The sequence below is a fragment of the Elephas maximus genome, chromosome 15 (genome assembly GCF_024166365.1).
Source record: "Elephas maximus indicus isolate mEleMax1 chromosome 15, mEleMax1 primary haplotype, whole genome shotgun sequence".
In the NCBI taxonomy this organism is placed as follows: domain Eukaryota; kingdom Metazoa; phylum Chordata; class Mammalia; order Proboscidea; family Elephantidae; genus Elephas; species Elephas maximus.
Window position 1 is genome coordinate 56,117,267 of NC_064833.1, and position 25,785 is coordinate 56,143,051.

General features: G+C 40.2%; 1 protein-coding gene across 1 annotated transcript; it reads right to left on the bottom strand.

The window, feature by feature from the left end:
• Positions 1-450: 450 nt before the first annotated feature.
• Positions 451-22,006, bottom strand: CA2 (carbonic anhydrase 2). The gene is made up of 7 exons (XM_049854157.1): positions 21,804-22,006; positions 20,283-20,480; positions 10,821-10,939; positions 10,028-10,120; positions 8,531-8,593; positions 6,780-6,935; positions 451-1,246 (listed from the first exon to the last, which is right to left on the bottom strand). The coding sequence occupies exons 1-7, from the start codon at positions 21,835-21,837 to the stop codon at positions 1,127-1,129; spliced, it is 783 nt and encodes a 260-aa protein (XP_049710114.1). The 5' UTR covers positions 21,838-22,006; the 3' UTR covers positions 451-1,126.
• Between the last annotated feature and the right edge of the window lie 3,779 nt (positions 22,007-25,785).

Here is a 25,785-nt window from a genome sequence, read left to right on the forward strand (position 1 = left end):
CCTCTATGAATGAAATGGATTTTTATCGATTGGATTTCCATGCAGTCCATGTTGATTCAGCATGTACCTCCTTCCTCCCCCTTCTCTACCTTTACTATTTTTAAATGTGAGCACTTCTCTCTGCTCTTCAGGATTAATTCTCAGAGGCTTGTCATGAGGACTGCATGAGTTAATATTCTAGAAGCCCTTAAAACAGTGCTTGGCAAATAGTATGCCCATAGAAAATGACCTTCAGGATTTTTCCCTTTATGGAGACTCCTATTACATGAATCAAAAAAACAAAAAACAAATGGAATAGAAGGAGTCGTATGAATGCTAAAAGTAGACATTTGCTATTCCCTCATTACCCACTCGCCCAGGATACAAGAAAATATTTCAAAACAGAATTCTGATTTTTTTTATTAGAGAATATATCTAAAATACAATATTTATTAATTTATGATATATTATCTGAATGGAAATATACTCTGTATCACAACTATAATTATAACAATTTTTACAGATAATACTTCATTTGCATCTTGGTAACTCAAAAGTCACTAAATTGCAACATAATTATATTTAAGGTAACACTGCTATAAATATATAAGAATTTTAAAAGTTTTTTAATATAACATCTTGGAATCATGAACATTTATTTTACCTGACTTACATTACACAGAATCATGACTATTTTACCCGATTTACCTCAAGTAGCTCAATTTACCTCATAAGAATTTGCTCTCAACCACTGCTTTCCTAGTTTTTTAAAACAGCGTTTTAGTTAACGATTTCAAGTCCTCTTCACCCTGTGTGCTGTGGACAAAAACAAGGTATTGTATTCCTATTCCTTGTATTTTATTCTCTGTTACAGAAAAGCTACTGCTGTTAAACAAAGCACCAGCCACAGCGATTCCGTCAAGCATGACAACTGGTCCAGCTCTTCACATTTTATTAAGTCCGGTGAGAGATGAAGGGTCTAAAAAACCAGATGGAAAGCAGTCAGAGTCCAAATCACCAATGTTGATTTGTGCTTAGCTAAAGAGAAACACCCAGAGATTCATTATTTGGACTCTGACTGTGGGACCTGCTTAAACTAAAGGGAAACGCGAAGATTCAGTATTTGGACACGAGCTCTAGGACCATCTTATGTGAAGGAAGCTTTGATCTGCCTGTTTTTCAGTGGCTGAACTGGACGCCAGTTATCCACCATCGGTTCTTCAGGTTCACCCTCCTCGTTGAATTTAAGATTACGGAACTTAGACATCTAGAAGACAAAATTAAAAATTAAAAAAAAAAAAAAATGACTCACGTTAGTATTCACTTGAGTGCCTGTGTTATATCTTGAAATACATTCCCTGATATTCACAGTACCATGTCAATGACGAAAATTCAATTAGATTCTCAACAGGTATATAATTACATACAGATCATAACCAAAAAAACCAAACCCAGCGCCATCGAGTCGATTTCGACTCATAGTGACCCTATAGGACAGAGTAGAACTGCCCCATAGAGTTTCCAAGGAGCACCTGGTGGATTTGAGCTGCAGACCCTTTGGTTAGCAGCTGTAGCAATTAACCACTACGCCACCAGGGTCTCCTATATATATATGTATGTTTTTAACATAACAAACAAGATTTATGTATAAAACTGTTGGTGTCATTAGAAGGAATTTTTCAATGAGTTTGTCTTCTTTTAATTTTAAAACCAAACATCAAAAGCCTGTAAAATCAAACTTCTGAGATTCAGAATAATAATAATTCTAGATCCAAATTCAAGTTTTGTTTTCTGACCCAAGGTGGACAAACTACAGTATCTGTACAATAAGATAAAGCTGTCCTGGATCTGCAAACTCCAGGGGAGGGTGATGAGCTGGCATCTTTGCTTAAATATATAGAAACATAAAAATGAATCTGCCTAAGCTGGGGTTTCAAACCCTTACCGATGGTTAGTTTTTGTTCCCTTTTAGACTGTTTCACTTTCCTGGCCCATATCTGTGACACAGGCAGCCCTCAACCTGTCTTCCACCTCTTCAAGGTCTTTTTTCCCCAAGTGGTGCTTTGCTTTTCCTAAGCAAGGCCTTATCTAAATGAAGAGAGTGGTTTGGGTGGTAACACAAAAAAAAAAAAAAATTTTTTTTTTTTTTTTTAATATAGTCTCTTATAAACGGAGCCCTGGTGGTACAGTGGTTAAGAGCTCGGCTGCTTTCCAAAAGGCTGACAGTTCGAACCAGCTGCTCCTCAGAAACCCTAAGGAGCAGCTCTACTCTGTCCTATAGGTTTGCTATGAATCAGCATTGACTTGACAGCCACGGGTTTGGTTTTTAATAAATCAATAAGACTTTAACCTGATCTTTGCTGTCCAGTAACATACCCTTAATCACTTCCATAAAGTCAACTTCAACACAGCTTAGCTGTGATAAGATACATGATGACTATTTTTATGCAATGCAAGGAAATCTCTAATGGCACCCGGGGACTGGTTTTTTACAACAGAATTCCAGTAATCTGAAAGACTTAGAATCTGTTTATGAAGTGCTATCAAATGAAATTTTTTACCAAACCAGTATGTCTGATTTCTACTCTTCACCCTGCCAAATGAATTAGATTCTTACACTGATCAAGTTGGTTCATTATTTTAGCATCAGAGATATAAAGCCTGAGTATAGAAAAGAAAGGTGGAAGAATGTAGCAAACCCTTTTCTATTGCTTAACTAACACCCGCCCTCCCCACCCCCATATTTTCTCATTAGCATACATCTGCCCTCTCCTTAATCCTCAGGGGGATAAATGTGTATAGGTCTTCAAGCACCATGGTGACTATCTTAGTTATCTGTGTGTTGTTAGGTGCCATCGAGTCAGTTCTGACTCATAGTGACCCTATGTACAACAGAACAAAGCACTGTCCGGTCTTGCACCATCTTCACAATCTTTATTATGCTTGAACCCATCCTTACAGCCACTGTGTCAATCCATCTCGTTGAGGGTCTTCCTCATTTTTGATTACCCTCTAATTTACCAAGCATGATGTCCTTCTCCAGGGATTGGTCCCTCTTGACAACATGTCCAGAGTATGTGAGACGAAGTCTCGCCATCCTTGCTGAGCATTCTGGCTGTACTTTTTCCAAGACAGATTTGCTTATTCTTCTGGCAGTACATGGTATATTCAGTATTTTTTGCCAAAACTGTAATTCAAAATATCAGTAGTCCAGCTTTCACATGCATATGAGGTAATTTAAAATACCATGGTTTGGGTTGGGCACACTGTAATCCTCAAAGTGACATCTTTGCTTTTTAACATTTTAAAGAGGTCACTTGCAGCAGGTTTGCCCAATGCAAATTTGATTTCTCGACTGTTGCTTCCATGGGTGTTGACTGTGGATCCAAGTAAAATAAAATCTTTGACAACATCAATATTTTCTCCTTTTATCATGATGTTTATTGGTCTAGTTGTGAGGATTGTTTTCTTTATGTTTAGGTGTAATCCACACTGAAGGCTATAGTCTGATCTTCAAGTCCTCTCCACTTTCAGCAAACAAGGTTGTTTGATCTGTGTAACACAGGTTGTTAATGAGTCTTCCTCCAGTCCTGATGCCCTATTCTTCTTCATATATACAGTTCAACTTCTCAGAGTTTTTGCTTAGTATACAGATTGAATAAGTATGCTGAAAAGATACATCCCTGATGCACACCTTTTCTGACTTTAAATCATGCAGTATCCCCTTGGTCTGTGTACAGGTTCCTCATGAACACAATTAAGAGTTCTGGAATTCCCATCCTTCAAAATGTTATCCATAATTTGTTACGATCCACACAGTTGAATGCCTCTGCACAGCCAATAAAACACAGGTGAATATCTTTCTGGTATTCTCTGCTTTCTGCCAGCATCCATCTGACATCAGCAATGACATCTCTCATTCCACGTCCTCTTCTGAATCCAGCTTGAATTTCTGGTAGTTCTCTGTGGATGTATTGCTGCAACTGCTTTTGAATGATTTTCAGCATAATTTTACTTGTGTGTGATATTAATGATACTGTTTGATAAGTTCCACATTCTGTTGGATCACCTTTCTTTGAAATGGGCACAAATACGGACCTCTTCTAGTCAGTTGGCCAGGCAGCTCTCCTCCAAATTTCTTGCCATGGATGAGTGAGCACTTCCAGCACTGCATCCATTTGTTGAAATACCTCAGTTGGTATTCTGTCAATTCCTGGAGACTTGTTTTTCACCAATGCTTTCAGCGAAGCTTGGACTTCTTCCTTCAGTACCATTGTTTCTTGATCATATGTTACCTCCTGAAATGGTTGAACGTCGACCAATTCTAGTTACCTAGTGCTATTTAGTGCTATAGGGTCGCTATGAGTTGGAATCGACTCGACGGCAGTGGGTTTAGTGCTGCTATAACAGAAATAGCACAATTGGGTGGCTTTAACAAATGTATTTTCTCACAGTTTAGGAGGCTGGAAGTCTGAATTCAGGGTGTTGGCTCTAGGAGAAGGTTTTTCTCTTTGTTGGCTCTGGACGAAGGTCCTTGTCTCTTTGAGCTTCTGTTCCTGGGTAATTTTCATGTGGTTTGGCATCTCTCTTCCCCCATCTCTGCTTCTCGATTGCTTGTCTAATTGCTTTCATTTCTCAGAAGAGAATGAGTCAAGACACACACTACACTAATCCTGTCTCATTAACATAATAAAGACAACCCATTCCCAAACGAGATTCTAAGCACAGGCATAACGGGGGGTGGGGGGTGGGGGGGGCTATTGCCATTGAGACAACTGTGACTCAGTGATCCTATAGAACAGAGTAGAATGCCCCATAGGGTTTCCAAGGAGCAGCTTGTGGAGTCCAACTGCCAACCTTTTTGTTAGCAGCCAAGCTCTTAACCACTGCGCCACCAGGGCTCCAACCACAGGCATAGAGGTTAAGATTTACAGCACATATTTTTGGGGGACACAATTCAATCCATAACAGTGACCAGATTTCCCTGCCAGAGACTGGTTTAGAAGTGGCCAAGGAGCAAGTCTAGCCATTGAGATAAAGGTCTGGAAAGGGTTCCCTACTCTTAGGAAACCAATGGAAGAGCCAATCCTTTCCCACTTTGGGCATGGTTGTATCTGGCTGTCATGCTCAAACTGCTCTTGCAACCACCTTAAGGATGAAGCTGCAGACAGGAGAGGCAAAGCCAAGAGAATTATAAAAAAGCAGGAAATAAAACTCTGAGGTAGTGACTGAGTACTTCCCTACCTCTTGACTCCTTGTTACATGATATGAAAAATATCCCTATCGGTATTTTGCCCATAGACACGGTTAATATACCTATTTTAACATCAGTTTCTATCTTAAAGGGCAAATTCGGTGTACATGGACCAATGAAGTAGGCTCAATTGCCCTTACCTTTTTTTTGTACTTAGGAAACCCTGGTGGCATAGTGATTAAGTGTTACAGCTGTTAACCAAGAGGTTGGCAGTTCAAATTCACCAGGCACTCCTTGGAAACTCTATGGGGCAGTTCCACTCTGTCCTACAGGGTTGCTATGAGTCGGAATCAACGGCAGTGGGTTTGGCTTCGTTTTATATGTACTTATGTGTGTATGGGTGTATGTATGGGTACACAATAAATCATTCATTATAACAGCGCTCAATGTCAGGCTATGGATTTCAAAGGTGGTTTGCTCCCCATGAAGGAAGGAAAAATAATTTTCATGCTGTAGATTGAAACTCAAACACTACACTTACAAATAAGAAGTGGCATTATAATCTTTTCTTATGCTACTACTTCAAGAAGACTGCTCAAATATTTTAAGACTAGGAGGCCAATTTTTAAGTCACATACCAGTCAAGCATACTGGTTTTCTTTGGTCCACTTTGAGATAACAATTTTTAAATATTCACTGTTAGAAGTAGATTTCCTTCACAGAAAGATATAAAATATTGTGGTACTCAGAGGTTAATATTCTAAATGAAAACACAGAACACAGGAACAGGACTTTCCCTGTACCTCAGACTGCTTATCTATAAAATGAGAAGGTTAGACAATGTGATCCCTGTTGCACATTCCAGCTCTAAACTTGAATGATTCCAAATTCAATGTTAAAATGTTTTAGCTCTATTTGTAGGCTTAAATCTTGTTGAATTATGCAGGGATCCTACCAAGGAATGTTCATTTTCTACATTTAATAGTGGGCTGATGGAGACAGTCTAGGAAAAATTCATTTATACCCAATTCCGTGGATACTCAGTGACTTAGCTGCATTAATCGCTTGGACATCACAAACTACACTGCATGTTAAACGTGGGGTCTCTGGTCTATGCCTCTAACCAACGCAGGGTGAGTTTTGATAGATACTTTTCTCCAAGGGATGACTGTTGCCTTCTTTAGGATTGAAAAACACATCCTGATATAAATAAAATTGCAATGAGTTCTGATGTGAGTGAGCACTGGGCTGGAAATTATCACTACTATCTCTGTAACCTTGAATACAAAATCTCATTTCTCTGGGCCTCGGTTTCATCATAGGTTACAAAACAGCATTTCTTAGATGACAGACATCTTTCTCATTTAATCCTCACAATAGCTATTCAATTTTACAGACTAAACAAGCTGCCTGAGGTACTGTGGTTAATAACAAGTATTTATTGAATGCCATTTATTTGCTGGGCACCGTTACAGGCATTAGGTGCCACAGCTAGGAGCAGCAGAAGAAGGATTAAAGCCCAGGTCTGTCTGACTCCAAAGGCTAACCTATTCTGCCTGGAGTAAATATTCCTTCTCTCTCTACAGACCTCTCATTAGAAACCGACCTGCTCACTGCTGACGCTGATGGGCTCCTTTAGCACAATCCAGGTTACACACTCCAGAAGTGGAGGGGTAGTCAGTGAGCCTGGGTAGGTCCAGTAGTCTAAGCTTTTGGGAAGGAGGCCACGAGGATCAAAGTTAATGAATTCGGCACTCTTACCCTGAAAAAGGCAAACAAATACACAGGTTAAAAATGCCAATGATCGCAGGAGAAGAAGGCAGGAGAGTAGGAAATGTAAATAAGGCTATTCCCCTCTGACAGCCATAAAGCTTTTTTTAAAGACAGGTTCCATACTCACTGGCAGATGAAATGAAAAAAATTAACAGAAGACATTTGACTTGAAAATAGAGACTGGCAGATATGAGCAAGAAAATCTGATTATTATTTTCATATGTCCATTTCTCATCTTGTCCTCTAAAATAATCTCTTACATATCCCACTAAGTCATAGACTGATCATATCCAGTATTGAAAGTTAGATTGCTGCCATTATATAATTTAAGTTGCTGTTTAACAGAAATACAGTTTCTCTGATGAGGAGGCGATTGTCCTGCTAGCCTCTTTGATAGCCAGGTCAGAACTTAAAAGTACATTTAGTTCTACACGTTACACTTTTGAATCAATAGATGTAAACAGGATTGAGCTACTGGAAGTGACAAACTTGTTTCAAAGACACAGAACTATGTCATTTAAGAACAGTTAAAGGGAGCTGAAGATAATTAGCCTGGGGGTAAGGGGCTGCTAGGGATGGAGGAGGGTCATTTGGAAGGGGGACTAGTTTATTCTGTATGATTCAAGGGGTCAAGCTAGAAATAATGTACAAGTATTTCAGAAAATATATGCTACTTCCCTTTGAAAAGCAGCCTTATAAAGCAAGGATTTCCATCATGGGAAGTGACTCTAACGTTTAAGTCAAGGCTCAGTGACCTCAGCAGAGCCATGCTGTAAGAGGATTTAGACACAGGCCAGACAAATTCAGAGAAGTCATAGAACATAAAACTCCATGAGGCAGGGCCTTGTTTGTCTTGTTCGCCCTTGTGTCTCTTGGGTTAGCAAACTAACTGGCATGTAGTAAGTACTCAATATATATTTGCTATATGAATAAGTGGTGGCGCAGTGGTTAAGCACTACAGCTGCTAACCAAAGGGTCGGCAGTTTGAATCCACGAGGCGCTCCTTGGAAACTCTATGGGGCAGTTCTACTCTGTCCTATAGGGTCACTATGAGTCGGAATCGACTCGACGGCACTGGGTTTGGTTTGGCTTGGTTTTTTTACGTGAATAAGTGAATAATTTGGCCAGAGGCCCTTTCAGCTTCCTTGCAACCACCTTAAGATTCTCTGTAACTTACATATAGATGTTGGAGTGCTAGGAGATAAGATTAAACACAAGTCTCAGAATTACACTAGTATTAGGATCAACTTTTGGATACAGAAGACCTTAATGAATTATATAGTCAATGTTTTATCTTTATTTACTAGTCATCCAAACATCACATGCCAAAGAGCTTATTCAATTTGATCAAAAGAATTTTTGAAAATGAATGGGCTATTCGAAATAGGTACTTAATGAGGAGCCTTGGTGGCACAGTGGTTAAGAGCTATGGCTGCTAACCAAAAGGTCAGCGGTTCGAATTCACCAGCTGCTCCTTGTAAACCCTATGGGGCAGCTCTACTCTGTCCTAGAGTATCACTGAGAGTCGGAATTGACTCTACAGCAATGGATTTTTTTTGGAAGTGACAGAAAATTCAACTTTACCTTTGTTTTAATGGAATCCAGCATATCAACGACTTTCTGAAGGCCTGGGTTAGCACTGCCAATCTATAGAAAAACACAAGGGACAAGAGACCATAATACAGTTGGTACTGTGTTAATTTTGATTTGGGCAGCTCTGTCATAAAATTTCTCCATATACCAAACCAAAATCCATCGGTTTATGTATGCCACCCATCAGTCTTCACGTGATTACACCGGTGTCGTAGATGGTCCAATTTGCAGTGAATCTCCAACCTGGCCTGCTTCCACCCCTGAAACAACCTTTTCAAAAGTCCCCACTGACTTCCTACTATCATAACCAAAAAATACTTCTCAAGTGTTATCTTAAACATCTTGTAGGATTTTACACTATTGTCTATCTTCCTTTTAAAAGTTCCCTACACTTTTGTTTTCCTTATGCTGTCCAGCCTCTGAATTTCCCTTTACTCTTGTATTCCTTTTTATTCATTTCATTAGCACCTGTTTCACTACCTCAAATGGCATGTACTTTGGAGTTTCTCAGAGTTGCATCCTCAGCAGCTTTATTCTATCCCCATGCTTTCCTTGTATGATTTCATAGATAACCATACCTTCCACCTTCACATATGTATTCAGGACCCATGAATATTCTCCAAGCCCCTTGACAACTGTTAGATGGCAGTTCCACCTGCACCTCCCACTGTTATCTGATTTTCTCCAAAACTAGAGAGTTACTGTCTTTACCTCTTTAAAACCTGACCTTCATTTAGCATCTGACACACAAGAGATCATCATGAGCCAAATCAACTCAAGGGCAACTGGCCTTTTTTTTTTTTTTTTTAATGTGAAACAGTCCTATCTAGGATTAGGTTGAAGGTCTCTAGTTGGAGCAATAGTAGGTGCTCAGCTGATAACCAAAAGGTTGGTGGTGGGTGTGAAAAGTCCTGGCAATCTGCTTCCATGAAGATTACAGATAAGAAAACCCTATGGAGTAGTTCTACTCTGTAATATATGGGGTTGCCCTGAATCAGAATCAACTCGATGGCACAAGACAACAACAAAAGGTTTCAGTTGAATAAAAAAACCCTGTCAGTTATTCAAACTATTCTGTTACGTCCTTCACATTCACATCCAAACAGTACCTAATAAATATCTCTTGAACTGTCTTTTTGTCCTCCATTTCACTGCTACTAGTAAATATGGACCTACAGGAAAGAGTAGAACTGCCCCCATACAGTTTCCAAGGCTATAAATCTTTACAGAAGCAGACTGCCACATCTTTCTCCCACAGAGCAGCTGGTGGGTTCGAACTACCAACCTTTTGATTAGCAGCCAGGTGCTTTGACAACTGCACCACTGGGGCTCCTCAAGTAAATATGGAGGGGGGAAGTAAGACCGAAAATGCTTCAAAGTCAAAGGCATTTCCCAGGCTCTTTTGTAGGCTATCTTGTTTGTTATGAATGTCCTATCTGAACAATCTTTCTTGAAAACAGGAGAAAAAAAATTAGACTATCAACTAACCTTCAAAAAAATCCCCAAAACTGCCAGTCCATCAGGGTGTTGTACGGCTTTTCCAAATTCCCCATATTTCGTGTTCCAATGAACCAAGTGAAGCTGAAGGCATAGGAGGGAAAAAATCACAAATAAACTATGAATGACTTACATAATAAAAGACCACAGATTTTATCAATAACTTTTTCTTCATAACTAGGTTGCTAAAGAAAGTGAAAATGTGAATAATTTTAAATACAAACTTGTCCTTCATTTTAATTCTCATTATCTACTACTTGGTATAATAGTAAATAATTTCATCAATAATTCTAAGAAATGCCTATTTTTGAGGCAAGATCCAAACTTCATTTCTAGTTTTATGTTAACCAAAAAAACCAAAAACCAAATCCGTTGCCATTGAGTCATTCCAACTCATAGCGACCCTACAGGACAGAGTATAACTGCCCCACAGGGTTTCCAAGAAGTGACTGGCGAATTCGAACTGTCGACCTTCGGTTAGCAGCTGAGCTCTTAACCACTGGGCCCCCAGGGCTCCTTTATATTAACAGAATTGTACAATTATGCCTTTTGTGTGTGTGTACAAATGGTGTCTTTGGAGGCAGCAGAAAAAGTTTCTCAGCCCTTAAATGTAATATTTCAAATAAAGGTTATAAGAAGCAAATGTGAAGGTTCTTTGTAAAAGACTTGGTTCACTTACTTTGAACTGAACTTACAAAACCAGATTTATTTTGAAATTAAGGCTAAATATCAATTTCTGAAGAAACTGGAAATTTTCATGGAAAGAAAAACAAGTGTATCTTACCTCTGCAGCATATTTCTTTTTGTCCACAGTGTGCTCAGAACCTTGTTCATCAGATGAACCCCAGTGAAAGTGAAACTGTATCAACCTATAAGTGCCTTCCAAGGGTCCACCTTTCAATACTTAAAAAAAAAAAAAAAAATCAGTCTTAGAAGAAATACAATCAGAAGCAAGTATGACGAGACTTTGGCAGGCTTCTTTTGGCCATATCATCAGGAAAGACTAACTACTGAAAAAGGACATCATGTCTGGTAAAATAGAGGGTCAGCAAAAACAAGGGAAACCCTCAATGAGATGAACTGACACAGCAGCCATACAATGGACTCAAACATACCAACGACCATTAGGATGGTGCGGGAGCAGACAACGTTTCCCTCTGTTACACACATACACATACACACATGTGCACACACACAACAATATACATGCATACACACATACGTATACAAACATACACACAATCATATGTGTACATACATAAGGGAAACATATACACTAGTAAACATTACAATCTTTAATCCTGTTTTATAGTACCAAATTTATACCTTTACAACATTTGCTCTGTGTGAAAGTTTAGTCCAGACGTGGGCTTAGTTCACAGTGTTGACTGAACAAAATAATTTCTACTAGTTTTGTCCTTACTTGTGTTGGCTGAAGGTTTCATGCTTCCTTCATTTTTGTTGTCTGAGCACAATGTACTGGAGTCATAGATTCCAATTCAGAGAGGAAACTTTAAGTGGGGCTACTAAAAGTGCCCATGCAGCTACCTGCCAAAGCATTGGTCAGGTGCACACAACCTGCAAACATGGGAACCTCTCTTCTACCGTGGCTCAATGGCTGCCCTACAACCTGCTTTGCTAACCTCTGTTACCAGTTCTTACATATCAGAATTTGTGAAATAATAGGTATTTTGTTGATCTTTACAATATAAAATCTAAATGTCCTTACACAGGCTTCTCAAATTCCTTAGAATTTGGACTGTCATTGCTATTAACTAGCTTTGTCCCCTTAAAATTTTAAAAATTTTTGTAATTGTACTTTAGATGAAGGTTTACAGAACAAACTAGTTTCTCATTAAACAGTTAGTATACATATTGTTTTACGACATTGGTTAACAATCCCAAGACATGTCAACACTTTCCCTTCTCAACCTTGGGTTCCCTATTACCAGCTTCCCAGTTCCCTCCTGCCTTCTAGTCCTTCCCCCTGGGCTAGTGTGCCCCTTTAGTCTCATTTTGTTTTATGGGCCTGTCCAATATTTGGCTGAAGGGTGAAACTCAGGAGTGACTTCATTACTGAACTGAAAGGTGTCCAGGGGCCATACTCTCAGGGTTTCTACAGTGTCTGTCAGGCCAGCAAGTCTGGTCTTTCTTTTTGAGTTAGAATTTTGTTCTACATTTTTCTCCAGGTCTGTTAGGGACCCTCTATTGTGATCTCTGTCAGAGCAGTCAATGGTGATAGCCGGGCACCATCTAGTTATACTGGACTCAGTCTGGTGAAGGCTGTGGTAGATATGGTCCGTTAGTCCTTTGGACTAATCTTTTCCTTGAATCTTAATTTTCTTCATTCTTCTTTGCTCCTGAAGGGGGTGAGACCAGTGAGGTATCCTAGATGGCCACTCACAGGCTTTTAAGACCTCAGATGCTATTCACCAAAGTAGAATGTAGAACATTTTCTTTATAAACTATGTTATGCCAATTGAGCTAGATGTTCCCCGAGACCATGGTCCCAACAGAACCTCAGCCCAGCAATTTGGTCCCTTAGGGAGTTTGGATATGTCTATGGAGTTTCCACGACCTTACCTTGGACAAGTTTTGTACTTCCCCAGTACTGTGTACTACCTAACCCTTCACCAAAGTAACCACTGATCTATCGTCTATTTAGTGTGTTTCCACCCCCAGCCCTCCCCTCCCTCGTAACAATCAAAGATTGTTTCTTCTTGTGTGTAAACCTTTTCATGAGTTTTTATAATAGTGGTCTCATACAATATTTGTCCTTTTGTGATTGACTTATTTCACTCAGCATAATGCCCTCCAGATTCATTCATGTTATGAGATGCTTCACAGATTCATCATTGTTCTTTATCATTGAACAATACTCCATTGTGGGTATGTACCAGAGTTTGTTTCCTTAAAATTTTTTACTTAACATCTCTGACCTTAATTTCCTCATCTGTAAAATGGGCACACTAATTTATTACTTCCATAAGAAGTTATTGATCATCTGCCATATGCAGTGTATCAGGCTCTATTATTTCCAAGAACTTATTGATCCAAGAATTTTTTGATCAAGAATTTATTGATCATATACCATACGCAATGTATCAGGTTCTATTATCTCCAAGTTCTAACTTAAACAGCCATTCCATGATTCTACCATTCAGGTATTAACGTTGACTTTGTTACAGTAAAATTATTAGTAGAAATCATTCTTAATAATCTACAGATAGATAATTCTCTGTAGTTTAAGAACGTGATTTCTAGTATTGATTTTACTGTAACAAAGTTACATTAATGCCTGAATAGTAGAACAGATAATTCTCTGTAGTCTAATAAGTTGTCTTGAAATAAGTAGAAAATAAAAGTTGAAACCAGTAGAAAATTACTGTTCTCCCCCCAGACATAAAACTTTGCCTAACTTACATGTATTAATGGAATTTAACAAATATTTTTAAAATAGTTTAGCTCTAAAACTTTAGTTACAACTTTAGTTCTCTAGAACTGGGATTAAAACATTTGTTACTACAAATGTAATTTACTAACTTTGGTTTATAATTCCACAAAATAATGAGCCTAAAACTTACTTTGGCCTTGCAAAACAAAGGGAGGAGGTCTGTACAACAAAGTTTGTTTACACCTTACCTAAATATGCTTAGATAATAGGAACACCCATTCATCTATTCAAAGTACAAGATAAAACTGGCTGGGAGATACTCAGAAGTAGGGCCTTTGTACGGCTCCTGATAGCATGACCTCTGGTTGCCAGCCCGGCCTTACAACAAGCAGGAGAAAAAAGGAAAAAATAAAAAACAAATTAGGAATGGTGTTATAACAGATCTTTCAAAGAAAAATGAATTGTGATGTATTCTGATTCAAATCACATCTCTTGAAACATAAAACTACTTATTGTACAAGTTTATCGGTTAATTCTCTAAGGGAAAAATTAGCCTTAGCCCCAAAACTAGGCTTTTCTGAAAATGAAAGAACTCCCCTCCCATTTGTTTCATAATAATATACCCCTAAGAATGAAATACATGTTTATGAAAGAAAATGATACTGAAAAAAATCCTTTATAATAGCTTTCAAAAGCTATCAACCAACTGCACAATCATAACAAGCAAACACCATTTGTAACATCCTCAACTCCCCACCAAATGGCAAAATTAATGAAATAAAGTCACATGAAGCATCTGAGGTAACTGATCCTTCTAAATGTATCCCCTCCTCTCAACACCGTGAGGAATCATACCAGGACCTTAAATTCCAATAAGAATAAAGTTTATTGCTATTTCTTATTCTCTCCTTTACAGACCTTAAAATTCAATCCTAATTTATTTGTTTCAGAAGCCATTTGAATTTTTACTTGTTTCAGAAACCGTTTCAAATTAGGGAAGAGTGCTATCAGTTTTTATTAAATGAGGCTTGCTAATACTAAAAAATGCTCTGGGTTCAATGATTAAACACATTCTGTGCTAATCTACTATCACCAGGTCCCTGTTTTAGTTAAAATAAAAGTATGCTGCCATGTAGATTAGAAGCCCACTGTAATTAGGAAAGGTTATGAAATCCTTACATTTTAATCAATAGAGAAAGCAGCATTCCTGACCTTCTTCAAATAGCTAGCTGGTTATTCCTCAGCAAATGCTTAGCATAGAATTTAGTCAATGAATGCCACGCAAACATTGTTATGATAATAAATGGCCATAACTCTAATAATAAAGGTAGCATATATACATATATATATATATCCTTTTGAGCAATAGAAATGACAACAGTTTGGTTAAAAGACAGGGATTTACGCTACATTCTGGTTCCACTTAATCACTTATTTTGATTACTACATGCCATTTTCCAAATTTAAAATGAAACCTATCTTTCTAATGCAAAAATATTTTTAAGTTAGCAGAAATAGCCAACTGCATATTATTTCTCTGTAAAATCCAGCCATATTATGGGGCTTTAAAGAGTCAGTGATTTCCTGTATCACAGAAACGTGTTCCACAAGACATGGGGATACATAAGTGGAGTTTTCTAAAGTCTTTGTCGAGACTCCCCAAAGCTTAATGTAAATTCAAATTGCAACACCAAGAGCTCCAGCTGAGCTTAATTTTTATCACTGGTCATCAGTTACACATACTATTATATTACATGTCGTTTGTGAAAATTAAGAGATTCACTCCAGTATTGCTGGCATAAATCAGACTACCTATACAAATTGAAACGTCAACTCTTTAAAATTTTTTCTTCCTAATGACTTCCCATTACTACTTAATGGAAGATGCATCCAAAATAAACTAAAGACCTGCATGTGAAGAATCTCTCTTAAATGCAAAATACAAATAAACTTACCCCATTATTTCTTAGTTTAAAAATAAAGTTTAAGCGATTTCCTATTAATAAAATAAATAGATAAATGCTACTGAAAAGGCAGCAGCATTTCCAGGAGTTGAACGATCTTCTCTACAAATTATCTGAAAATACTGAAATCGAGCACTACTTTATTGCCTTTTGGCAGCACCCAATAACCCTAGGCCTATACACTAAAGTTAAGAAAACGAATGCCAAGGAGACAAACCTGAGAAAAAGACGCCTACATTGCATTTCTTTGAAAGCAGCGAGATGTTTAGCTGTCACTTTCATCAGAGTAAACACAATCAAAATTCGAGATAAAAGAAGTTGCTACTTTCAGCTAGATGACAATTACACAGGAGTAAAAAAAAACAATTGACACAAACGCAACTACTGTGTTTTTAGAAAACTCTGGTCAGCTCTACAGCTACTTAGAATTATGTTCGTGATCATTCCTTTCTCTTGTTAGGTTTCCTGTTAACTTACAATGGCCTGTGGAAGGAAAATTTTATGCTCCAAAAACAAGTCCCTGAAACTTAAGCAGGATTCAGGTATTAAGATCCATTGTGTCATACACATAATGAAGGACCTGGTTGAAATGTATGCAGGTAAACTCATTCAGCTTCCTCCCTCCTCTTTTCTTGAAATAACAAACAAAAATATTACAATTTCTTAAAAAAAAAAAAAAAAGAGACGAGAGTTACAGAGTGTTGGCCTAATAATTGAAACATTAGTTTTCAGTGTTATCTGTCCCTAACTTGGCAACAAGCAGAAGAGTTTTAAATTCATTAATAAAAGTTAAGAAGGTAGTAGGAGTTAATAATTTGACGGTTATTTTCTCCCAGATAAAGTGCATAATAAAAGATCTCAAGCAGGGAGAGTTATTTTTCGATAATTAAAAAAAATCTTAACGGGATTAGTGAGTTTTCGTTAATTTAAGGTGGCTTATTTTTAAAGGAATTTAGGAGACTGATGAGAACTTTAACCCAAGCTTCCAGTTAAAGCTCTTAATTCCGCATTTATGATTCTTCCAGGCTTAAACAAAGCAATAAGCTAAACTAGGTCAGTTCCGGAAACCCTGGTGGCCTAGTGGTTAAGTGCTACGGCTGCTAACCAAAGGGTCAGCAGTTTGAATCCGCCAGGAGCTCCTTGGAAAACTCTATGGGGCAGTTCTACTCTGTCCTATGGGGTCGCTGTGAATCGGAATCGACTCGATGGCACTGGGTTTGGTTTTTGGGTTTAGGTCAGTTCCTGATACCCAAGTACTTAAGTTTGAGTATAACATTTAGCACATATTCGAAAACCTGAATCTATGAGAATCTCTAGAAGGCTGGGATCTCACTGAGGGAAAAAAAAAAAAAAGATGTAAATGAAGTGAAGCATTTAAATGCAGGAAATAAGATGAAATGGATATCTTAAAATATGAACACTATAAAAATAACTCCTAACAAAAAGATATTTTAAATTGTTGATTTAAAACAAACGGAGTAGCCAAAAGGCATACATTACTTCTAGACATAAGTGTCCAGAAAAATACATCAGTTTTTAAAAACAAGATATATATAAACTAAATGTCAGCTATGGTTATCATTCAAAGATTCCTATTCACATTCTGTTTTTCAATGGTTCCCATTAAAGTCTCACCACAACAAAGTAGAAATGAGATGACTACCATGTAATTTAAACTCTCTAGCCTTCCGTTTCTTCATGTTTATTTTAAGTGGGTTTCGCTAGAATATCTCTACTGTTCTAGCTTTAAGAGTGAAGAATTCTTAAAAAGAAAAAAAAAAAAGCTAAAGGATGCTTTTTGCCAGGGTATACTTTTTAATATTTATTCTGTAGATGTGTTTTTCCTTATTATCAACATTTTAATATATTCTGTATTCTAGGGTAGAAAAAACTCGTTTAATTTAAACAACTGAAAATGTTAAAGAGACATAGGCAAAATTACAAAGGAGTCTTTAATATACATAAAGGGCAGGAAGTCTTTCTAGTACTCATCCCTCATCCTTGTTTTTATTATACCTACTTGCCTGCCTAGAACACATACTGTACTGTCTTAATGTCCTCTGGTGTTTCCTATTTCCCTTTGCCTGGAGTCTCCTCCAAAACATCAAAATGCTTCATGCCTCAGCGTAAGCCTTCTTTACCCTGGAAATCTTTCTTGTCTTAATTCAGGCAGACTCCTAAGCTTCTTTCATGTTTCCACAGTTCCTTAACATTCCTCCTTTTTTTTTTTTTGTACTTTGTAAAGTGATGTTGGCGTTTATTGTTTCTCTGTCTTTCTAGTTTAGTATCCCCAGGAAGGCCTCTGAGGATACAGGAAGGAGATCAGCCCCTCCATCCTACCCTTATGATGCTTAGCTCATCTTGCATTTCATTTGGTATTAGTGCCGTCTTTTTATTTATTTATAAGAACTAGATGGAAAACAAGGAGTCCTGGTGGTGCAATGGTTAATCATTAGGCTACTAACCTAAGGGTCAGCAGTTCGAACGCAACCAGTGTCTCAGGGGAGAAAGACCTGGCAATCTGCTTCCATAAAGATTAACCGAAAACCAAACTTTACCATCGAGTCGATTCTAACTTATAGCAACTCTGTAAGACTGAGTAGAACTGCCCTGTAGGGTTTCTAAGGAGTGGCTGGTGAATTTGAACTGCGGAACTTTTGGTTAGCAGCTGAGCTCTTAACCACTGCGCCACCAGGGCTAAAGATTACAGCCTAGAAGACCCTATGGGGCAGTTCTACTCTGTCACATGGAGTCGCTAGATGTTGGAATTGACTTGACGGCACTCAACAAGAACAGATGGACAATATACCCCATTTAATCCTTCCTCTGTGGAAGATACTACGGTTACCCCAATTTTACAGTCAAGAAAAGCCAAACTTGGGTTAAGTTACTATCATTCCCCGGGTCACTGGGTTAGTTAGTGGCAAAGCTGGAACTTGCAGCCACCATATTATATGCTAAAATCCACTTTTTTGTAATATATATTATGTTATTATGTTACTAGATATATATTACTGGAACAATTTATTTCATTACCAAATTTGTAAGTAATTTACCATATTTGGTTCCATCCATTAGACATTTGTTTTCTCATTGTTCCAAAAAAAGACTAAGCATCCAGTGAGGTATATAATTTGGTAGGTATCATTGAAAACAATAATTTTTACTGGCAAACACTGACACATATTTTCACTGTGACTAAAAAAAAAATGTTAACAGCTACAGACTAGTTTACTTCTTTTGGTTTTATAATAACTGAACGTGTAATTTCGTAACAACCTTTCCATATGCACAATACCTCCATGACCTTTCACCTTGCCATATTATAATCTAAATATGAATATATTCTTTACATGGAAGAAAAAAATTGTCTGCCTTATATTTAATTGAAATAATTTGACCACTGTTTCTTTGGGGTAAGAGGCATGCTTGAGAAGGACTTAAGGACTATCTGCAGTGTACATCCTTAACCTGATTCTAATAACTCACGATACTATGCCAGAATGTGTGAGTGTGTGTGTGTGTGTGTGTGTGCACGCACACTGGGGAAGGGTCCACACAGGACACAAGTAGGTTGAAAATATTTCTCAAATGATCTCCATATTATTCCCCCACTGAACTGTCTTCCTGAATCATTGTTTCAGAAAGCCAAATGTCAAAAAAAAAGAATTTAAAGGTGGGGTCAAGAGGGAAGAAAATTTTTTTTTCCAATACTAGCCTGAATATATTATATAAACCAGTTGCTGTCAAGTCAATTTCGGCTCATGGAAATCCCATGTGTGTCAGAGTAAAACTCTGTTCCATAGGGTTTCAACGGCTAATTTTTTCCAAAGTAGACTGCCAGGCCTTTCTTCCAAGGTGTCTCTGGGTGGACTGGGTAGACTGGAACCTCCAACTTATCGGTTAGCAACTGAGTGAGATGAACGTTCGCTCACCCAGGGACTATCATATAGCCACTGAAAAACAACAGTCCACTTGACTATATTGAGCATAATGATAGTGTATAATATCATTACTCCAAAACTTTGAAGCGATATTGCATGTTTTCTTATCTTTTTTCATTTCCCTCCAACTGCCCCCACCCCTGCACAGCCACCAAACATTCAACGACCTTCAGAGGACAGCACTCAGGAAAATAGGGCACTGGCAATTAAATCAACCAGTCGGCAAAGAAGTCTGCTACTATGTCTGAATGGGATTATTCTCCTATTTGTAAATAAGAAAAAAGAATCATTCAGTGGACATGCTGTAAACAGCTCTATTACAAATAAATTACGGTAATTGGTTTTGTCAGTAATAGGTCAGCTATGTGCACCAACTCTAAAACATCTTCGTTAGCGAAATGAATATCTGGGTAGACGGCAAGATTACACTGCCAACTATATCACGCTAGCCCAATACTGAGAAATAGTCATAAACATAATGTCTCCAACAATTTCAATATTTTAAATTAGTCAGGCTTTTATCACCCTTCTCATTACTACTTTGAAGATAAAATTAAGATATACTTTTTATTGGACAGGCATCAACACTGAAAATAAATATTTTAGAAAGAATCTTCAAAGTTCAGTATTTGTAAACCTCATCACTGCTGATCTTTATTGCCAGGGGTCTTTGCCTTTTGCGACATTACGTAGTCATATCCAGTTCTTCAATGCCCTACATAGAAGTCAGGTGTTTTACAATGGAGAAACAGTCCCAGCCACTTCAAAGTAATTAGCCTACTTCTCAGAGTCTGGGATTCGGCGAAGATTATCCAAGTGGCATCTTAGAATACTGAGACAAACTGTAGTATTAGGGGATTTTCTGCTGCTGCTCCCGACTCCTCGCCTTAAGCAAGGGAAACAACTACTGGTTAGAAGCCTCAAGTTATTTTTTAAACACTGACCTGATTTGTCCTGAGAGTCATCAAACTCCACGCTGAAAGTGTGACCATTGTTCAAGATCCTCCGAGAAGTCGCTTGTTCGTAGGAAATGGACAGAGGCTTCAGGGCAGGGTCATACTTGGCTGCTTTGGTATCGATGTCAATAGGAGACTGGCGCTCGCCCTTGGCAATGGGGAAGCTCTCATGCCAGAACTCTGGCCCTGGGGGTAAGAAGACACACGTGAATCCCCCTGTGTGGGGAAGGGCACATCGAAGCTCTAGAAAAGGGCAATGATTCTGAAGCCAATCAACCTCATTTCAATTTTGGTGGCACCATGTAACAGCTTTGGGAAGACAATCTCTGCACCTCAGTTTTCTCACCTGTAAAATGGGGTAATAATAACATCTACCTCACCGAGAGGTTGGAAACCCTGGTGGCGTAGTGGTTAAGTACAACGGATGCTAACCAGACGGTAGGCAGTTCAAATCCACCAGGCGCTCCTTGGAAACTGTATGGGGCAATTCTGCTCTGTCCTTTAGGGTTGCTATGAATCGACTCAACGGCTACGGGTACGGAACAGTATGGAGAGGTTGTGAGAACTAAAATCAATGCACGGAAAGCTCTTAGAACAAATTGTGAGTGCCATATAATACTAGCTATTTTTATTGTCGTTTTTCTGAAATGCAGCAACTGAAATTGGGCAGACACTATGTCAGGGCTTGTTATTAGGATTGGAGGTATGCAACACTCGTGCATTCTAGCAGGTTCGGATTTCTCCCTTGCTTCCTGGCTCTCCGAGTCTGGATGGAAGAACAAAGTCACTGCTCAGCCCGGACACCCCTCATTTAATGGTCAAGTCAGAATCCACACCACCTGGGAGGTACCCCACCCGCACATCACCGGGGGGTCCCACAGCCCCACACCACCTGGGGGGGTCTCACAGCCCCAGACGCATCTTTCCCTTCCCTGGGCTGGCTTCGGAGAACCCAGATCTGTGGACGTGATAAAGCCCTGTTTCTGATGACCCCCCTAACACTGGAAATGGAGAAATTCAGGAAAAACTAAAAAATCAACGGAAAGAAATCAAACCAGCCCGAGAAAATTCCCCGGGACAGTTGGTGGTGAGGCCTTAGCCACAGGTGGTGCCGAGACTGACGGGGGGAAGGGGGGAGTTCCTTAATTTCTCTGAGATCGAGAACTAGCATTTTCCGTTACAGCCTTTCCCGTTTCCTCCCGGGTCCGGTTAGGATGGTCCCCGGCTCGGGACCCGGGAGGGACAGTAGTGGGAACCGGAGGTCGGGGAGGCGCGTCCCCTCCCCAGGGCGCCGAGCGCCGCTGCCGGACGCGGGATTCCTCGACAGTGGCCTCCGGGCTGCAGCGATGGGGGCACCCGCGGCGCAGAGAGCCGCCGGCGGGGCGGGCGCCCGGAGCGCACCTGAGCCTCCCGGGATCCCCGAGGCCGCGGTAAACAGCCGGTGCGGGCGCTGCGGAGCGGGCCGGGGCCCGGGTCGCCGCGCGGCTCGCCACTGCGGCGCGCACTCACCGTTGTGCTTGCCGTATCCCCAGTGATGGGACATGGTCGCGCCGGCGGCCGGGGCAGAGCAGGAGTTGGCGCGGGGCTGGCGGCGGCTGCTCGGCTGTCTGCACGGTGTGTCGGCGGTCGCGCCGCCACGGGCTTTTATAGGCTCCCGCCAACTTGGTACTCGGGGGCGGCCCGGGGGAGGGGGCCCCGGGTGGACCCAGGCGACGGGGGGAGGTGACGGGCGGAGGTGAGCTCCCTGCGCTCGGGGCGGGCCGGGCGGGCGAGGCGCTGGGGGCGGGGAAAACGCCCTCTCGGCGGGCCCTCGACCGGCTCTGGAGCTCTTCTCCCGTCGTCCCGGCTGTCCTCGGCTCGAGGCCCGGGCCCGGGGTCCCCCGGGCGGGCGGCCAGCCTCCGAGCTCTGGGCGCTCGCGGCCGCGGCGGCTCCCGGGCTCCTCCGTCCGACTGGGGTGCGGAGCGTCTACGCGCACCCCATCCCCCTCCCCGCGCGGAGACTGGCGGCGGCGCTGAGGGCTCGGGACCCGGGCCCCACTGCCTTTCATGCCCTGGCCCCATTGTGATCGCATCCCTAGCTTCGGAGCCCTCCCGCCTTGCCCCACTGGCCCCACCCCCGCCAGGGTCCCCAGTCCGGAAAGCTCACTCCCTAGTGTCCCTGGCCCGGGGCTGGCGAGCTCGGTTGAGAGCTATGACCTTGGGGCAAGTGGGGATACGGTTCTAGCGGAGCTGGGGAGCGAGCAGGCTCGGGTGCTGAGAGCCACGCGCCCCCTGCTGGAAGGTTGTGGAATACAGAGCGAAAGCTGCACGACCGTCTCCTTTGCCTGAGTCCACACTAAGGCCAGCCTGGGAGAGTCAATTTCCTTTTATTAGTCTGCGTTGTAAAGTTATAGGATCTCACATGAAGTTCTCATCACCTGTTTCTACCATCCTTCTCTCAAAATCTAACTTTGTGGAAGGGAACTTCCTAGCTGGGTACATACTGATTTAAAACAATCAAACTTAAAAAAAAAAAAAACTTTTCTAGGCAGAATCCAGTAGAAGAGAATTTCTTGCAAAGAAGTGGGAATTTTCCCCAGCTGAGAAAAGGTACTTGACATTTTTGATAGTGAGCAAAGGCCGTTTTTGAGGGAAGGCAGCACAGCATTAGGACTTTCTTAATCCCTGGGCATTTTTGCCTTTGTAGGGTCTTTCTTCCATAGAATATATATATATGCACGATATTTTATGACAGCATTGGTATAAAGACAATACTGTATATATTTAAACATTTTCTTTGACTTAAAAGTTCATTTTTCTGTTGATTTTAAAAGAAATTAAAACATTTTTGTGGACCCAGGAAATTATTGTGGACCGGAGGCATTGTGCCTACCATGCCTTAAAGATAAGTGGGCACTGTTTTGAGGTAGGGACAGAATTCATTTCCTTCAAGGGACTTTACCACAAAAGGGGGAGGGAGAGTTCTGTGCTGTGGTCTCCAAGACCTTTGTATTAGAGGTAAAATTAGGGAAGTAGGGTTTGGTTTTACACAATTATATCAGCCTTGGCATCACATTACTTATACTTAAAACCTATAGGTAAATAATAAAATTAATGTAAATTTATGCAGTGTTGCTCTTGTTCATTATTTAGTACTTATGATCCATTTTTTTTGTTTGTTTGTTTGTTCTAAGATTGTAAGGAGCCCTGATGGTCGCAGTGGTTAAGAGCTCCACTGCTACTCTAAAGGTCAGCGGCTCAAACCGACCACCCACTCTGTAAGGGAGAAAGATATGGCAGTCGGCTTTGGTAAAGATTTATAGCCTTAGAAACCCTGTGGGGCAGTCCTGCTCTGTCCCTGTAGAGTCCCTATGAGTTAGAATGGACTCGACATCAATGGGATTGTTGTTTTGTTTTTTTGTTCTAAGATTCTAGAAAATTGTGTATCTCTGTGTATATGTGTGTTTTGGTTGATGTCACAATGAATTTCTAAGCAAAAGATCAGAAATGAGCTATTTTGGGTTTCAAGGACAATCACAAAATGTAGTTTGTATTTAAGAAGAACCTTTCATTGGTGCCTGTATAACCTATGGGGCAGTTCTGCTCTGTCCTATAGAGTCCCTATGAGTTGGAATTGACTCGAGAGCAATGGGGCTTTTGTTTATGTTCTTGTTTTTCGAGTATATAGCCACACAGTCTCTCGGAGCTAGTGAAATAATTTTGATTTTTTGCATGATTTGGGGATATTTACTTAACCCAGGAGAAGAACTCAGAATTGCTGTGACACTCTCCACTATGCCATGGGGATATAAAGCTGGTAAATACCAAGAGTTGGTACAAAGGTCTGTGAATGTAAAACCAGAAGCTGTAGAGTTGACTCCAACTCATGGTGACCTCATGTGTATCAGAGTAGAACTGTGCTTCCTAGGGTTTTTGATGGCTGATTTTTCTGAGGTAGATTGCCAGGCCTGTCTTCTGAGACGCCTCTGGGTGGGCTTGAACTGTTGGCCTTTCAGTTAGCATCCTAGTGTATTAACTGTTTGTACCACCTAGGAACTTCCTATGAATGTAAAGGGGGCTCTGGGAAGGTAGTCAGGCTATTAGATCGACAGGAATCGTTGCCTCTCAATTTCTGTGAAGCTGGACTGTGGTTTTTTAACATGGAAAAAGTAGTAGTGTATTTTTACTATTAACCCTGTCTAAAAATTCAAACACCATCAAACTACAGTTCATCAAATGAGTTCTTTTTATGTGCAGCTCTCCTTGTCGCTCACTTCTGGAAGAGTGGCTGTAACTCTCAGTGGGAGCAGGCCCCCCCACAGAGCTGCTGTCACAGGCTCACAGCAAGGCAGAAAGTGGCTTACCTGTGGGTACTCAAGGAGGGATCCAAATGTTTTTTAATAACTTTATTTTTCTATTACAGTGGTTGTCCTAGCATTGTTTCCTGGCTAGTTTTTATGATGGAGATGGCTTTTTGCCTTCATCAGTTAGATCAGTCAGAATCTAACTGTCTTTTATTGAGAACATTCTCAGCATGCTGTTATGATTCAGCTGGCTACATGAAAGTACTCTAATATTGGAGTTTTAAAAACAGAATAGTATTTATGTTGACATCCCTGTGTTTCTGTTAGAGGGAAGGATTGGTCCATTTAAGAATAATTCTGAATAAAGAACCTGTAGAATACCTGAAGAAAGGCACTTTTACTGTCCCCCCCCAAAAGACGACAAGTTATCTCTCAGGAAAACCTAATTTAGAAAAAAAAAAAAAAAGAAGTCTGCACTCCAATTATTATAATGAAAAAGCTTCTAGTATGCTAATATTGGTAAAAATATAAAATGAAATGGAAAAGTATTTACTTTTTCCCAAAAAACATCAAGCTTTGCTAATGTTTTACAAAGTGAGATACCCAAAACCCACCGCCATCGAGTTGATTCTGACTCATAGTGGCCTATGACCTTTTGGTTAGCTGCCGAGGGCTTTAACATTTGTGCCACCAGGGCTCCCTCAAAGTGAGATATATATGTCTTATTTACTGCTTAACTAGAAAGCTAATAAGAAAATAAAAATCCAGATCATCATGTATTTGTTACAATTATTTTTATTAAAGTAAATGTCTAAAACCTTATAGAGCAGTTCTACTCTGCACATTTGGGGTCTCCACGAGCCGAATCGACTCCAGCGCAACCAGCAACAACAATGGAGGCCAAGAGCCACACACCTCTTGGACCTCCCGTAGCCCATTGCACACACATTCCTCTATCTCCTAATATTCGTGATACTGTATTGTAATCAGATACCATATTGCCATCACCAATTTGTAATCCACCACCCCATTAAGCTGTGAGATTCTCATTTGTAAAGTAGGAATAATGACACTCACCTCAGAGTGGTTGTAAGTATTCAGAGACTGCATATAACTCAGCTGCCGCATTAAGGCCCTCGGTAAATGATGGCTTCTTCAGTTATGCCTAGACAGTGCTGAACAGAGTATCATGTAATGGGTGCAAAGTT

Excerpts from the sequence above, each read along its gene's own strand:
- CA2 (XM_049854157.1), bottom strand. The coding sequence starts at position 21,837 with ATGTCCCATCACTGGGGATACGGCAAGCACAACG. Across the intron at positions 20,481-21,803 it reads GGGATACGGCAAGCACAACG|GGCCAGAGTTCTGGCATGAG; the intron begins GTGAGTGCGCGC and ends TCTTACCCCCAG. Across the intron at positions 1,247-6,779 it reads TCAGCGTCAGCAGTGAGCAG|ATGTCTAAGTTCCGTAATCT; the intron begins GTCGGTTTCTAA and ends TTTGTCTTCTAG.